General features: G+C 39.7%; 1 protein-coding gene across 5 annotated transcripts in view; it reads left to right on the top strand.

Annotated features, from left to right (window-relative positions):
• Positions 1-16664, top strand: part of LOC122531794 (multidrug resistance protein homolog 49) — a 107235-nt gene that overhangs the window by 57488 nt on the left and 33083 nt on the right. For 3 of the 5 annotated variants that reach the window (XM_043660009.1, XM_043660002.1, XM_043660018.1), the window contains 4 exons: positions 8754-8887; positions 13078-13147; positions 14616-14700; positions 15474-15667. In XM_043660009.1, the coding sequence (XP_043515944.1) occupies positions 8776-8887; positions 13078-13147; positions 14616-14700; positions 15474-15667 (461 nt within the window). In that variant the 5' untranslated portion in view covers positions 8754-8775. The remainder of the gene's footprint in view (positions 1-8753; positions 8888-13077; positions 13148-14615; positions 14701-15473; positions 15668-16664) is intronic. The other 2 variants (XM_043660028.1, XM_043660037.1) reach the window with 1 other exon arrangement.

Consider the following 16664-nt stretch of genomic DNA (forward strand, 5'->3'; position numbering starts at 1 on the left):
CGTGTGCTTGACCTCAGCTAATTTTAAACGTGACAGGAAAGAGTAATTAACAGTAGGTTACCTCGCGAGCAACAATAAGCGAAAAATGGTGGCATAGAATGCCTCTTTGTTTATAGAATGCCCCACCGTTTTCGAGAAAATCAAGTCTGAAGATTCGTCAAGTACCAAGGCAATTGTTTAACGAAGCACATTCAATGCCTGCGAAACATAATGTAGCTTCAAATGAAGAAAATTTTAATTCTCACACGTTTGACTTGCTTTTGCATGTGGAACAAACCTTCTGTTAATTATTCTATACTCGTTCACGTTCGGAATTCAGCGAAATTCAAGTGTGCTTGACAAGTTTCCAAACTCGATTTTCCCGAGAAGCAACAGAATTTTATTCTACGCCTTTTCAGCTGAAACACACCCTTTATTCACACATATCAAACGTTCGACGTCGAAACAATCGAAATCACACAGGGCAAAATTAATTTCAACTTTTCCTCAGGTGGCGTTTGCTCGTGCAGGTCATATTGCATTATATCACGTTAAGTATATCGTAATAATCTGCTTAGTTGCACACCGATGAACAATTTACGATCCGCAGAGAAACGAACGTTTTCACTCTGGAACGTTTCACGTTGAACAAAAAAGTTTCAGATATTCATCGAGGCAAACGTTGGTTCGGACTGCGGTTTGTTAAAATATTCCCGAATTCCAGAGGAATTGTTTTCTCCCTTTTTTTTTTTCGCCCGGAACCGAAAACGCGACCACCATTGATCATCAAGAGACAGGTGGTTCTCGAACGTTTCACAGTCACTCGGGTTAAAGACCGCAAGAATTATGCCTGCTGGCCATTTGAAAATACAATGGATATTAATTTGTCGGGCTTAACGAACCTCAGAGGCAGTCCAGAGAGAGAAAAAGTGAGAGAGAAAACAAGGAATCGCTTTAATTATAACTCGCCTCTCGCTTCTCGAGCATCTCGACGGCAGCCCTGTAATTCACGATTTTCGCGGGGATGGAAGGAAAAACAAAAAAGAAAAACTGCCCGCTGAAAAACTCTCATCTCTTGTCTAGCTATCAGTCAGAGATGATCCTGGCATAGTAATATTTTCGTTGTTAATTAAACGTAAATTACGCCGCCGTAAATTACGCGTCGATCGTAAATAATCGACTAGCGCGTGCTTCTGACAGATACGAGTGGATCAAAAGGTGTTCCCTCCTCCTTTCTTTTTTTTTTCCAATGTTAGCTGATCCTCGTTGCATTTAAATACGAAATTAGGAGCATTCTCTTTGATTTATCAACTTCCAACCTTTCAAACTTTGCGCGAGGAGAATTAAAAATTCAGGGAGAAGGTTCGAAACACGCTTACTACATTACACGCGAATATTTACGAAATTATTAGGAGTTTCCGCTTTAATTTAGCATTCAACCTCTTCAACTTTGTACGAGGAGAATTAAAAATTCAGAGAGAACGTTAAAACACAATTGCATTACATTATTCGCGAATATTTAATATAGGAATTCGTAGTCAAGGAAAAGATAGAACGATACTGCGGAAAATACAAAATCAGAGTTAATCAACGATCTGTACAAAATATCAATACCAAGGAGATTGCATAAAACGCATACAATCGATTTAATAATGATAGAACAGCCAAGCTAACAAAGTACTCAAATCAGATACGTTCCAATGGGAAAGTATCTACGTGTTAACTAAACAAAATGCTAAAAAAAAAATTAACCAAATGTTCACTGAAACAGATTGTTAATTGCGAAACGAGGTCATTAAAAATAAAAAGGAATTCGTAGTAAAATCTTCTGAAAATAAAGACTTGCTCGTATCGTTTTCCCGCACTTGTACAGATTTCTACAGAAAAGTGAGTTTCTTTCGGCAGAGCGTAAGGGGAAACGGACGGTCTCTGGCCAGACCGCGGCGAATACCGACACGTCCTATCGCCACGATTGTCCGTATCTGTGTTCGTGCATATTCTGTTACGCGATTGTTTTCCAAGTTTACGAAGAAAACACGTTTCTAGCCTGTTGCGACTCAATCAGTCATCGTCTGACAACGCGAGAGACGTACTGCCTGCCAAAATTTCTCAAATTGCTTCGTCGAATCGGCAAATATTTCGTCAATTCCAGTTTCCAAGCGGAATGCCTCGAAAGGCACACAAAAGGAGCACTGTCTGTCCTGGCAAAAATTATTCGAGCCCGCAGAAGGATTACGCGAAACTTCCCGTTAACGTTGGAAATTAGTTTCCGAGCTTAATGGAGTTTCGCGATTGCGAAAGGTGCCGCGACGAACGACGAAAGTCGCCCCGGTGAAACTTCTTCCCCGGTGTAACTTTAGCAATTTTTCCCATTAGCCGCGATTTTTCAACGGCTTGGGACACGCTCCTGACGAAGTTTGCCGCCTTGCCGGCACGAGAGAAGAAGGGAGAGAGAGAGAGAGAGCAAGAGAGAGGAACGATACCCCGAGCAGACCGACAGGCGAATACATTAGCGCGGCGAAACTTGGCGCGGGATTGTTTCCCGCGCCGAAATTCGCTCGCCACCGTGTAACTAGAGTTCCGAAAAGATTGGTTCGCGAATTCGGAAGAAAGATCGCGGCTCTCTCGGGAAATTAAGGCCTTCGGAGGCCATGGAGCTCCCGTTTTTTTTTTTTTTTTTTTTTAGCAACTTCCAGTGTTAGCATCGATCAAATTGCAAATTATGTACTTTCAATCGCCACGCGAATCAAAGAGAAGATCGATCGCTCGTGGAAGAGAAAATTCCAATCGATTCAAAAGGTATTTCCAAGTCCAAGCGACGAGAATTTAAATCTTCTCGGAAAATTTTCAATTTCGAAGGATGAGATTCCTCGCGAGAATGAGAATTTTCTTTCGATTTTCTCAAGTCTGCCCGTGTTAAATAAAAAGGAAAAAAAAAAGAAAAAAAAAAAGAAATGATGAAAGATCCTCGACAATTTAAATCGTTACAATTTTATAGTGAAAAAGAATCATGCAACAATGTAAAAATGTGGTCTAATTTTTAAACTCTCTCTGTGTCTCGGTCTTTCTCAGAAATGATTTTACACAATTTGTAAAGTAAAGCTGGTCGAAATTCAAAAACATTAAGAAAATATTTTCTTGGCTAAATTTATCTTAATTTGGAGATTGAAATCTCCTCTTTACAACGAGCCCTTAAAACTCGCTACACGATTTTCTTTTCACTATATTACTAAACTTTGGGAATTAGAATTGAGCGACGAAAATTCAAGATAAATCCTAAAATTTAAATTAAAGGTCGCTTGACTTTTGATTTGTAGTTTGAAAATTCAACGAAATGGTGGAAATGAATCGTGCAGCGAGTTTTGAAAGACTTCAGTCTTCAAAATGACGGCGGATTTAGACTACGGAAAAATTTCTTTTGGTATATTTTTACAATTCCTTCGAAGATAAGCATTCACGTTTTTCCACTCGCGGCGTGACGTTAAAATATCGTTCAACGTGACGTACGAAAAAATGAATTCAGAACTGTTCAACTTGTGTCTCTTGCGCTTTGGAACGTCAACTGGATTACGTTACGTTATCTTCTGTCACGAAGAATTATAATCGTTCGAATTATCGACGATCTTGCATCGTTATTGGTTTAATTGTGCTCTTCGCTATATCTGCAATTTCGTGCCAAGCAGTACAAAAAGCATAGTTCATTAAAAAAAAAAAAAAAAAACCGTAACTGCATTAAAATCGAAGGTGTGACAGTTTGCATATCTGATTCTTAAGTAAGTTCTCCTTCTATAGCCATTTTTTAATCGTCTATTCGAACCAACATGGCATGAAGTTGCAAGAACGCGAACGATTCTTTGAAAATAAATTGACGAAAATGATCCTCCGAAATAAAATAGGAATCCAAGTTTATTGAACCTCGAGAGAACGCGAGATCTTCCACGAGATAAATATTCAGAAATCTGTCAGCTGTCTGACGTTCGAGAGGCATGACAAAACGAACGCGAGTCCGTATCTCGACTTGACGCGGGCCTTCCGCTCGACTTCCGGTCGCAGGATCTCATCGATGATATACGAGTGGCGAGAAGAGAAAAAAGAAAAAAAAAAAAAAAAAAAAAAAAAAAAAAAAAAAAAAAAAAACAACAACGCCGCGTAGAAAAGGTGTGTCTCGCTTACGTTGGCGGACACGAGATGGCCTTGCCTCGCAACTTCAGGGACAATTTATCGTCGCATCGATCCCGATAAACGAACGGGAGAATTTTATAAACTGCCGTTGCGGAGTGCGCGACGAAGGAAAAATTGGATCGCGTGTCTCGAACTGGCGGCATCGGGAGAGGCTCGGGCTTTATTGGAACAGAGACAAATGAAATCGGGAAGCTCTCGTTCACGTGAAACAGGATAATTCGAAACTGACTGGGCCCGGGATGTCGTCGATTCCTCGCCGGCTCTTTATTACCTCTCGCGTCTTTGAAAAGCCGGCTCGTTAATAAAAAGCTCGACTCTCGCCTTGTATCACTCCATGTCACAGGGCTCTTTGCCCTTTGGATTTTCTCCGGATCTCGCGGAGATGTCTGTCGAATGTATCGTACTCTTATTGGATTTCCTCGCAACGAGATCTGAGATTTTTCAGAGAATAAGCGAAATAACGGAAGGTTTTTATATGTGGTATCGGAAGTCGGTCGTCAGGTTGGTCAATAAATAGCTTTTTAGTGGTACGATTGGCTTTGTTACAAGTCACAGGGTCGGATAAGGTGGCGGGGAAAAAAACCAAACGTTGGTAGAACGTCGAACGTCAGTCGAGCCCGGTGAGAATGAAGGATAGGCGAGGGTATAAAAAGAGGGTGCGTGAGACAGCAGTTGGACACACTCGCACAGCTGCAATTTTTCCTAAGTTAGTTCTATTCGTAGACTAACGTCACAAACTGATCACTCCTGCTTCGTAGACTAACATCATAAACCGATCATTCCTGCTTCGTAGACTAACGTCACAAACTGATCACTCCTGTTTACAGAATTATAAAGAACTGCAGAACATAGATGAAAAAAAAAAATAGAAATCAGCAGTCGTTCTAGAAGACAATCGAATATTCGAAACAGCCGAGGAGTCGAAATAAATCGCTGAAAATGTCGAGAGTCAGAGATAGAGAGTCGTTGAAAAATTGTTGTACTGTTGAAGTTTTGAGTTGCTAATTGTCAAACTTAGTTGCATGAATCATCCGCGATATTTACCGTTAATATTTTCGATATTTACGAGAAGCACATTTTCCTGCGCGAATAAAATATCGAGCCTCAAGTACATTCAAGAATGTGAGGACCACATCGATGTAATTTCGTAATCAATTAAAACGATCATCGAATGCTCGAATATCAGTGCATCAAGATGAGGTTAATAATAAACCTTTCACGATTAGGAAAAAAACGGTAAAGCAGAAGTGAAAGTAGCTACGAGAAAGAAGGACAAGTCTGCTTAAAGAAACGATCGATCAGAAGAAAAAATACGAGGCACCGGGAGGAGAGGGCGAGACATTGATACGTCGCGTCGTTACTTCTGTAATAGTTACGAAAGGAACGGTTGGCGAAAGACACGGCGCCATAACAAAGGCACGCTTGATCAAAGAGCAAAAGTAATAAGAGATGCGGAGACGGTGGGAAATAAAAAGGGTGGTTGGTAGCTTCTTCGTCTTCTTTTTCTTCTTCTACTTTTTTTTTTTCTTCTTTCACTCTATTGGCTTTCTCTCGTTTTCCTCAACGTAGTCTTGTTCAGAGTGCTTTCGAACCTTATTACTGGCTGCCGAGACAGTTAGCTGTCTACGGGAAAAAGAGGAAGGACACCAGAGGCAAAAAAAAAACGTTGTCTTAAAGGATCGCTTCGTGCATGCTTCGATTCAATCGGGATTACACCCGATCGGAGTATTCCAATATTCGGAGTTACGAATAAATTATCTCGATTTAATCCCCCGTCTTTGTTCGTGCCAGCGCGAATGAACAATGGCCACGAGAACCTCGTCTCGACGATTAAAGACGCGTCTCGAACGTCGCTCTTTACGATTCAAAGGACCGGTGGCCGGTTTTTTTCGTCGTGGAAAAGTAGCGGAGCAGCGGCGGTTCACGATTAAAGACCGATACGGCTCGTTGTCAGTTCGGAACACGAACGCCCAAAAATGGCCTGGCCGTTTTTATCGCGCTGTTCGTTCGAACAATTAGAACAGCAATTAAAAGCAAGAAAGTCCGAGCAATGTGGGAAACGCAGGTTGCAAATTGCAGTTGCCGAACATTAACGCTTTGTCGCTTGTCGTCGCGGTTTCCTCCGCGTGGTTTTCGCCTCCCTCTCGCATTTTTGCGCTTCAGGGGTGATCCGTCCGCAATCTTCGACGCCGGCACAATTGCCAACTCGACGAAAATTCCACTCGATTGATTCCCCGCGTGATCAACGAGTCCTTTATTTTCTGTTTTAACGGGGAAATGATTCGAAGATGATGAATTCTTTTGTAACGGAAAATTTGTGACTCCGATTTATCCGTAATTTGTGTTTGAACACGTAAGAAATGTCCTTCAAGAAAAAAATATTCAAGGAAATGTATTAACATTTACTTGGAAGGACCATCAGAGGATTATAAAAATTACTATTTTTTTTAAAAAATATCGTTTAAGCAAATGGTATACGTTAAAATGTATATACTATTTGCAAATTATATACACTATTAAGAAGCATTGATTTCATCAATTTACACTGTATTCAACTTCAGTAATTTCCGAGATATTTGATGCAAAATATGTTGATCCAACTTTGAGGGTGGTTTTCACCCCTTCAATATCGACGATTATCAATAAAAAAAAGGAACGTGTCAAATATTTTTTTAGCATAAACTACATTTATAATACATTTACAATAAATTTGCAGATGGGAAAAGAATTTGATGAGTCCTCTTTGTAATTAAAAAAGAATGTCGGAATATAATTCTCTTATTTATCTATAATCCTGCTGTGTTAATTGAAATACAGAGAGTGCCTGTATTTCGAAACATAGTCTGACGAACGACTTTAGAAAGAAGAATTTTTTACTGTACGGCGTAGCGACACGGTGTATATCGCGACTAGGAAATGATGGCTACCTCGAGCGCTGAATTATCGTTTTAGTTCGCGTCGTAGCCTGTTGAGCACCCGAAGATTTAGAAAGGTCTCGGTCGTTCCAGCAACGCCGACCGAGACTCCCTTTTTTTATTATTGCCATCTATTTTCAGTCTTTTTTTTTAGTCTTTAAGAAATAATTTGGCCAAAGATCGCCATTATTACATAGGTTTCACAGAATTGAAAAATTTGAAAAGTATTACTCTCGTCGAACACGTTTATTTGGAAAAGCTTGAAAAAAAATTGGTCCATTTAAAGAGAACAACAGAAACACAGAGCAAAATGAAACAAACAAAAAAAACAAAAAAAATCAAATTCCCAGCAATAGATTCGTAGCAACCCGCGACCGTCAACGAAATTTGCAAATTTTTCGGCCGGCAACGTGTCCTTCGGTCACCGAATGATTGATAGATAGATAGAGGTTTTCGTCATTGTTAACGCGTAATCGAAACGCAGCTAGACCCGTCCCTTAAAACGTAATCATAGGTCCCATCGGTCAATCGATTAATTAACACGGATTAGCGGGGGGGTTTCTAGTCGTCGCTTAGATTGGATATATCCTGTATGGTAAATGTATGATACAGTGGATAATGACCGGTGTAAATAGAGTTTGTTGTCCGTGGATTATCGTTGCTAATTGCAGTTTGCGCAAAGCTGCGTGGACGTGTGTCCGGCCGCCGTCCCCTCGCCCTTCACGAGAAACAGTCACTGGGACGTTGTAACGGGGATCGAGACAATGGATCCGGCGCGGGGCCGGCGCAAATATTGACCGCAACAAATATAGGCTCGGCCGGCAATCAAAACGTCAGCCCGGGCTTAATTTATCGCGATCCAGGCAAGTCTCTGCCCCGTTGCGGCCAGCGTTTTTCCAACGCGGACGTGGCGCCAATGTCGATTGTTCGCGCGTTTATTGAAAGCTCGAGGGCCGGTTGGTTGCGCGTGACGTTTCCAAACGCCACTTTCCGACCAATATGCCGGAACAACGACGCGGCGTACGAAGCTCGCGCGAATTTTACCAACAAATGTTTGCTCTGAGAGACAGATTGCGTCGAGACGTCGAGCAGTCGAGTCGCTCTTGCGTCTGTTTCGATTTTTGGAGAATTCGCTTCCTCCTTTTTTCTTTCTTTTTGTTCATCTTTGTCGAAAGGATTGCAGAGTTACTGGGTACTTTATGGGTACTTTAGCGCGGCATGATCACACGTATGAGGAGAATCTTTTTGTTGCGACTTACATCGGCCTTGGTAAAAATCGAATTCGAAGGAATTGACTTGCAATATGAACGTTAATGAAATGTCGATGAAAGAAGAAACATTGTTTCTTCCTTTTGATTACGATGCAGACTTTATCCATTTATGGGAAACTGAGAGTTGCAAAAATGCAAATAATAATACACAAATATTGCATATAATATACTTGTATAAAATATTTAATTATTAATGTAATGTAATGTATTATTAATATAATGTATTGTAAAAAAGATAAAGTATACCCTAACAATTTCAAAATTCATAAAAATTCGCAAACTGCATGAAATCGCGCATCGCGCGTATCAAAGATAAATTAGGATCGAGGTTGATTGAAATATCTACGATTGTCCAAGTTTATTAACGACAGATGTGAAAACGATGAACCTTTCATTCTGATTGCAGAGTTGTTAATTAAGAATGCGCGATGACACGGCGAATTTGTCAGTGGACAGCAAGCCCGCGCGAGAAGGCGCAGGGTATGGAAATGGAACCCCAAAAAACAAACTCTCACCGCCAGGAAAAAATATTCTTGAAGTGTAAGTATATCTTCATCAGTTGAAGCCGCACGCGAGACCCTCCACTTGGTCTTGGATTTTCTCTCTTTTCGCGACGAGCAGTCGGAAAGGCAGAGTATAATCACTCGCCAAGAGCTTCGCCTTCACGCGAAAAATAAAAAAAAAAAAAAAAGAAGAATTAATTTACACACCCGAGCGAGTGTGGTAGCTTTATCGGCAACGTGGCCACTAAACTTTTCGTAGAACTTCGCTCCTTTACGGTGGGTAAACGGGGATAAATGACGAACTTATCCACCGTTGCTGATCGATGGTTATAATGTTCGTGATCGATGAGATGAAAAATTGCGATCTTTCCGCCTTGCTTCAAGATCGGCTGCGTTCTGTTATCCGGACGCTCGATCACTCGTGATCGATCGATAACCAACAATCATCGAGATTTCGTTTGTATCGGCGATGTTGCTAAACCGCAGCGAGGATTTTTCTCCGTTTGCGCAGAATACGGATACTCGTTGTAAAGTGCTGCTAAAGAAATTTTCATTCTTCGGTTGTAACGGTCAAACATTATGATGTTTGACGAAAGGAACCTCGATCTTTCGCATCGAGTTACTGAATATTTATATTTAACGATTGGAGAGTGGAAAATTGAAATTTAAACAGCGTTTACGCTCGCGGATCGTCGACGACGTTCATCTGCGAGTTTCCGGGAATTTTGCATTTATTGACGGCTGGAGGATATCGAGAAAGTTGGGAGATTGATCGGCCCGAGTGGCGACAGATGACGGAAACTACGAACACGGGAAGGCGGCGCGCACAAATTTTTCTTGGATAGATAGTTTCGCGAGTTCTTGTGCGCGCAATAATTCAGGAAAATTCGCTGCGCTGGGAAATAATCGTTTATCTTGAAAGATGGATCGAAACGAAACGTGATTAATATTTCTTAGAAATGTGCGTCTTGATAAATCACCGCGACCGAGAATCGAGGAAAAAAGAACTACACACAGACAAAGGGAAGAAAAAGATATGAAATTTCTAAAAAAAAAAAAAAACTCGTACGTAATTAAAATTAATGAAGATTCTTCCAGAACGTTAAATCCTCAACGCAATATCCATTCCATTTATAATATTCACAAAATTCACCAAAATACACACACCACTGACCGTTTCTTGTCTTCCCAATGAAAATGTAACGTTTTAAGAAATTCATGCGTAAATAAAATTGATAGATTGCTATTTACAATATTCTCATCTTTTCACTAAATATAAAATTGATGGACATTTTTCTACAATGTTAAATTATCACCGTCAATTTACCATATTCATTTGCTCGACACACACCTCCCTAATCGTTTCTTATTCTCATTTTTGAATACCTGTTCTAAAAAAATCATTTAATACCTTCCTTCGAATGACCCGCGACCGCTCAAGAAACTCGGAATATCATTCTCATTAGACGCCAACAACAGGAATAATAATCCCGTAATCAACAAGCCCATTCCATTTAGAACTTTCGTTTACAACGTTTAATCCAATTGTCGTTCTGCGAAATACAATTAAATTCCGTTCAGGCGGGATAGAACGTGGGAGGTCGAAGGGAAAAGTTTGCGCGCTCAACTACCGAAATCGAACTTGTTACGGGCGCGTCTCGTTTACCGGGGGGTAAATTCATCTATGCACGCTACTGCTGGCAGGGAAGCAGCTGGCAGTCTCTCCCCTGTTCCCCTGTATAAAATACCGATCGTAGATTCGTCGCAGGAGTTTCCCAACAGCAATTACGCCGCTAATGGAGCCCCTACGGGAAGATCCAGACTTCGCGGAGGCCCTGACACTTTCCCAGGCTCTCGCGACGGGACCCGGAAACTTCGCCCCCTCCATCTTTTCACGCGCCGGCGACGATCCACCGCGTCTCCGTTGATCCGCGAACCAACGATTTACATAGTGTTACCAGCAGATTTATGGCTGCCTCGAAAATAATGGCGTTCGATTCTGCTAGGAACGGCAGTAGACTAAATCTTCTCTCTGTAACTGTAAGAAGACTTTAGGGTGCTTACTTTGACTTTCTGACTAGGCGTCGGGATCAAGTTCAATATGTACTCGCGGGTTTCCGCTACTTGCGTTTCTACTCGTTTGCAAAGAGTGCAATTTCACGATTGCAGAAGTCTACGTGTATACGGTGAAGAAGTTTGTACAACTGACGATAAAGATTCGATAACTTAAACTGATGTAACTTTGTAGAAAAAAGAAACAGATCATACAACTTGATCGAGCGTTTTAAAGTGTGAAGTTGTGAGTTTGTTGATTTTATCATACATCGGATAGGGGGAAAGTTAGAGTACTTTTTTTTTTTTTTTTTTTTTTGTAGGAAATTGTAAAAATTCAAACGTGTCCACTCTTTACAACGATCCTTTAAAATTTGTTGCGTGATTACCAACGATATTTGTTTTTTCTTTTAGAGTTAAACGACAAAGATTCAAGAAATCTTAATATTTCGTCATCTAACCCAGAGCTGGCTAACTGGCGGACCTTGCCCCTGTTTTACTGATCGCTGCTACCCCCTCCACTACACTGAAACTTCCACGTTGTGGAGGGGATAGCGCTAGCGATCAAAAAAGTAGGGGCAAGGATCCGCCAGTTAGCCACTCTAACCCAATTTCAATAAACTAGGGAAAATAAATCGCGACCCTATAAAACAGTGAGTTTTAAGGGATTGTTGTAGAGAAAAAGCTTCAACCTTCGAGATCATGGTGAATTTAGTCGTGAACAAAATTTTTTAATGCTTTTGTACATGTTTTAACTTTCCGAGAAGAAAGTATATACAAAGTTATGTCAGTTTAAATTATTTATTCGATAATTGTTTACTGTCATTGATAAGTCATATTCTTCAAATATTCAAAATAAATTATTTAACAAAAGTTTTGTGTATTTTATGAAGTAAATTCTAGGTAAAATTAAACTAAATTAAAACATTGATAGTTAAAAAACGTAAAATGCTCCAAATCCTCGTTCTTCTTCAAATATTTGATAAATATATATAGGTTACAAATACAGAGTGTTTCACGTAACTTGCACATCTGAAATAACCTTTAAATTATGCGTGTAGTGAAAAATTATTTAATACAAAAACTCTTTTGTTTAGGTTTCGAAATTTCCAAGGTCATCTTTATAGTAATTAAACAAAAACGAATTTGGAAATTCTAAAACTTCTCAACATATACAAAAAATTGATACGCCATATTCTGCCTCTCTTAAAACTATACGCAACAATTTTTCATTCGACGCATAATTTACTTCAAACGTGCAAATTACGTGAATCATCCTGTACAAAGATTGTACAAAGTTATGATTTTCTATTCTTTTTTCAAAACAATTGGATTTTCACAAGCCGTTTAGACAAACATCTTAATGATACTTTAAACAGGAAAGCGGAGAGGAGTTATTATCGTTTGCTATAGAGGATGAGGATTCGTAGACAATTTAGCAAAGCTATTCCCTCCGAATTCGTTGGATCGTTTGTCAGGTTATTTCAGCCGAAGGAGAGAAACTATTAGTTTCTTCGTAGCGAAAGTTCCATTTGTATCGTGGACGTTAGCTGGCTGTTTTATAAAACATATCCAGTCGTTTCCCGGAGGAAATGATTTCGCTGTTGGCCGGTGAACGCGAAGCGTTTTTACCACTTTTGCCACTCGATTTCTTTCGCTCGTGAACAGAGGGCAGAAATGCCGATCGTTATCGAGAAGCAACGCGCTTTAGCAACGATATTAAGCAAACGATAGTATCACGAGCGCGTTTCGATCTTGAAGAACGGCAGAGAAACCACGGGACTCCGAAACTTTCGAAATTTGAAGTTCCTGAAACAGGTTTCTGCGATTCGAAACTCTCGAAGTCAGGTGATGGAAAATAATTCGCGTTTAAACTATAGAGGTTGATCTCGATTGATAATGGCCCATCCATTACGATCGTTTGTATCGAGAAAAAAAAAGATCTAGTTTCTAAGATATAAAAAAGATTTCAAACTCAAAATTCGCGAATTAGATTTCCATATATATTATTTCGAAACGCTGACAAAGGTAAGGATAAGATTCTCTTAAATCGATTTTTCATCGATTGACGATTTCCGATTTTACGGCGGATGAGAAGGAGAAGGGTCGTATTATTTAAGCACCTCACCTGCATAATATTGTTGTGAGTATGGAACCTTGTATATTTCATTTCAGACACGCTCAAAGACGCAGAGAAGGATAAAGAGGAAACTGAGTATATGCTACAAGAGAATGGCGATCCAATGTACGAATAAGATTTTTGACGGATATTATTTGTTAAACAATAATTTCAAACAAAGAGATAAATAGCACGACGTAAATATGGAAGCGAGAACGATTGTGAAAGCTTCTGGAAGTAATTAGGAGAAATCCTGATCGTCCCAGAGACTGGAAATATCGTATAAATTTATTCGTAACAACTTCTTTTTAATTGTAGCAACTATACCTCGCGAGAGAGTGCTTCCAGATTGAAGATTGAAAACTTGAACTTTCCACCTTGCCTCCCATCAATATTCGAACACTAAACGCTTTAAACTGTTACAACTTTGAAATGGAAATTAAATCGTGCAGCAATAAATCCGAATTCATTCTAAAGCTTGAAGTCTCTACTTTCGAAATGTAGAATTCATTTTATTCTAAAGCTCGAAGTCTCTGCTTTTAAAACGTAGAATTTATTTTATTTTAAAATGTTCTTGCACTATGTATGCAAACATTTTTACGCACTCTCTTCTCAAAACTGTCATAATATGTAAACTGTCATGGTACGTAAAAATATTGAACAGTTTTTTTCCATAATTGAAGATTGAAACCTCTTCTTTACAACGACCTCTGAAAATTTGATGTACGATTTCTTTTCTCGTCGTTTCGACATAATTCTGTGTATTAGTACTTACAACAAAGTACGACGAAAATTTAAGGACATCTGTTTAATATTCGATGTTCAACAAATTGGCGAAAAAAAATCGCACAGCAAGTTTTGAGCGATTGTTATAAAAGGAAGGCTTTGATTTTGAAATCCATCGAAGATTTAGTCGTGAAAAACATTTTTCAATGCCTCTACATTATTGTGACGATTCATAACATTTTCGATGAGAAGAATACCTTTATTTGTCCACTCGCTGCGCGATGTAAAAACATTTCAGAACAAAATAAATGACGAGTTTTGAAACTAGAGACTTTAAACGTTTAAACGTTTATTATTGTACGATTTCTTTTTACAAAATTAGAACGGTTTCTTAAGACGTTGCGAAACTCACACGTTTTATTGAAGGAAATGTTTAATTTCTATAAAATATTATATATCGCAGTGAAAGCGTATTTTTCGTCTCGTAATGTTATCTAGTTACTCATCTAGTTATTTTAAACTATCCCACTTCAATTAGTTTATTTTTTAATTCTCATCTTGCACTGTTAATTTAGCACTAATTTTGCAACACTAATTGGCGTTCCATTTTAATTGGCTCGTTCTACTTTGATCATTCAAAAATATTTATAGAAATAGGAAACGACGTTCGTTAGCGGCCGTCGTAGTTAATCACGAGCTGCTTTCAGTCGAACTGCCTCAAGCGTCTGGAAATACTCTCGCGCAATCGAATTTTCCACTTGCCGCCGAGCAAGATGCCACGTAACAGACAGCGCATCGACGAATGAACAATTGTTTGCACAAATGTTTTTTTTTTAAGTAAAAGATCGATATCGCTTTGTGTTCATAGTGAGTTCGTGCCACCACAAACGAAGGAGGAGGAGAAACCCGCCACGCCGGAACAATCCTTGCCACCAGTGCCTTACTTCAAACTCGTAAGTATTGTAAAAAAAAAAAAAAAAGAAATAACGAAAGTGGAGATAAAAGAGAAAGAGAGAGAGAGAGAGAGAGAGAATTTCGTAACGGAAGAATGGCGGGCGACATTTGTTAAACATTCCGCGTATGTCCCGCGTTATGGTTGAAATATCGGGCCGGTTGTAGCCACGAATCAAACGACGAGATCCATCTTCCGACCCGGCGACCAGCTACCGATTCGGTGGTCCCTTTGTCTTTGACAAACTTTAACGACCGTGATTCCGCTCCGATCGATCGATTCCGATTCTGCTTCTCGTTGTTGTTTTTGTTTAGAACTAGCCAGATCTCCGTCCATTAATCACCGTTAGGCCGGTATTAATTTTCCCCCGAGGGTTAAATCTCTCGCAAAGGCAAAAGTTGCCGGGCACTAAATCACTCGCGAGAATATGTTTCTGAAATTTTCGACTAGTTCCGCGACAAATTGCCCCGTCAACGCCCGCCGCCGCCGCCGCCTCCGCCTCTGCCGGAATCTCTCTCGCGAACTACCAGCGAAACCCATCATTCGGAAAATTAACATAACGTCGATGCTCGCGCGCAATTAATTAAAGTACACGTCCGTTGCCACGCCGCTTTCCTTCGTCCCCTCTTTCTCTCCTCCATTCTCTCTCTCTCTCTCTCTCTCTCTCTCTCTCTCTCTCTCTCTCTTTTTTCACGCGAAATTTCGCGCCGAGTTGGAATCTACCAGGTTAATCTGCCTGAATCACCGCCCCGCTCTCTATCTCTCTGTTGGCAGTTTCGATTTGCAACATTCGGGGAGCTGATGCTGATCATCGGCGGCCTGATCATGGGAACCCTGACCGGCCTGTGCATCCCCATTTCGACGATACAGTACGGCGAGTTCACCACGCTGCTGGTGGACCGCAACTTGGAGAACCAGACGAGCACGCCGACGCTCATACTGAAGTGGTTCGGAGGAGGAGAGGTCTTGTAAGTAGTCCCGGACAAACGCTCGCACCACCTTTGAATTTCGTGTCATAGGCCGAGCCTCGTAACGCGACGACGTCAAATAACTCATAAAATATTTGTTGTACAAAAAAAAAAATGTTCAGATAGAGGTTGCATGGCTTCCAGGTGGACATATAGTATTGTAATCAGTTTTGTTATTTTGCTTTTTTATCGAGATACGAAGGTGGAATTTAAATGGAATAGTTAATATTTCTTCCCGAATTCGGACAAAGCGTTGAATTCTACATAAGGAAAAGTATTACACCAAATAGGGTTTGAAATACATAGTTACTGAGATTAACAGTCTTTTCTAATACAGTGTAAAAATATATTTTTACTAATATCTCAGTAACTATGTATTTTAGACCCTATTTGGTGTAATAATTTTTTTTTATGTAGAATTCAACGCTTTATCAGAATTCGGGAAGAAATATTAGCCATTTAATACCATTTAAAAAATTGAAAGTGACCTTCACGCCCTGATAGAAAAGCAAAATAACATAAAAGTTTTTTCATGTAAAATCCAACGCTTTATCCGAATTCGGGAAGAAATATTAACTACTGCATTTAAAAAATTGAGAGTGACCTTCACGCCCTGATAGGAAAGCAAATTAACATGAAAGTTTTTTCATGTAAAATCCAACGCTTTATCCGAATTCGGGAAGAAATATTAACTACTGCATTTAAAAAATTGAGAGTGACCTTCATGCCCTGATAGGAAAGCAAAATAACATAAAAGTTTTTTCAAGTAAAATCCAACGCTTTATCCAAATTCAGGAAGAAATATTAGCCATTTAATTCCATTTAAAAAATTGAAAGTGACCTTCACGCCCTGATAGGAAAGCAAAATAACATAAAAGTTTTTTCATATAAAATCCAACGCTTTATCCGAATTCGGGAAGAAATATTAACTACTGCATTTAAAAAATTGAGAGTGACCTTCATGCCCTGATAGGAAAGCAAAATAACATAAAAGTTT

Source organism: Frieseomelitta varia, unplaced genomic scaffold (genome assembly GCF_011392965.1).
Source record: "Frieseomelitta varia isolate USP_RPSP 00005682 unplaced genomic scaffold, Fvar_1.2 scaffold_139, whole genome shotgun sequence".
Taxonomy (NCBI): Eukaryota; Metazoa; Arthropoda; class Insecta; order Hymenoptera; family Apidae; genus Frieseomelitta; species Frieseomelitta varia.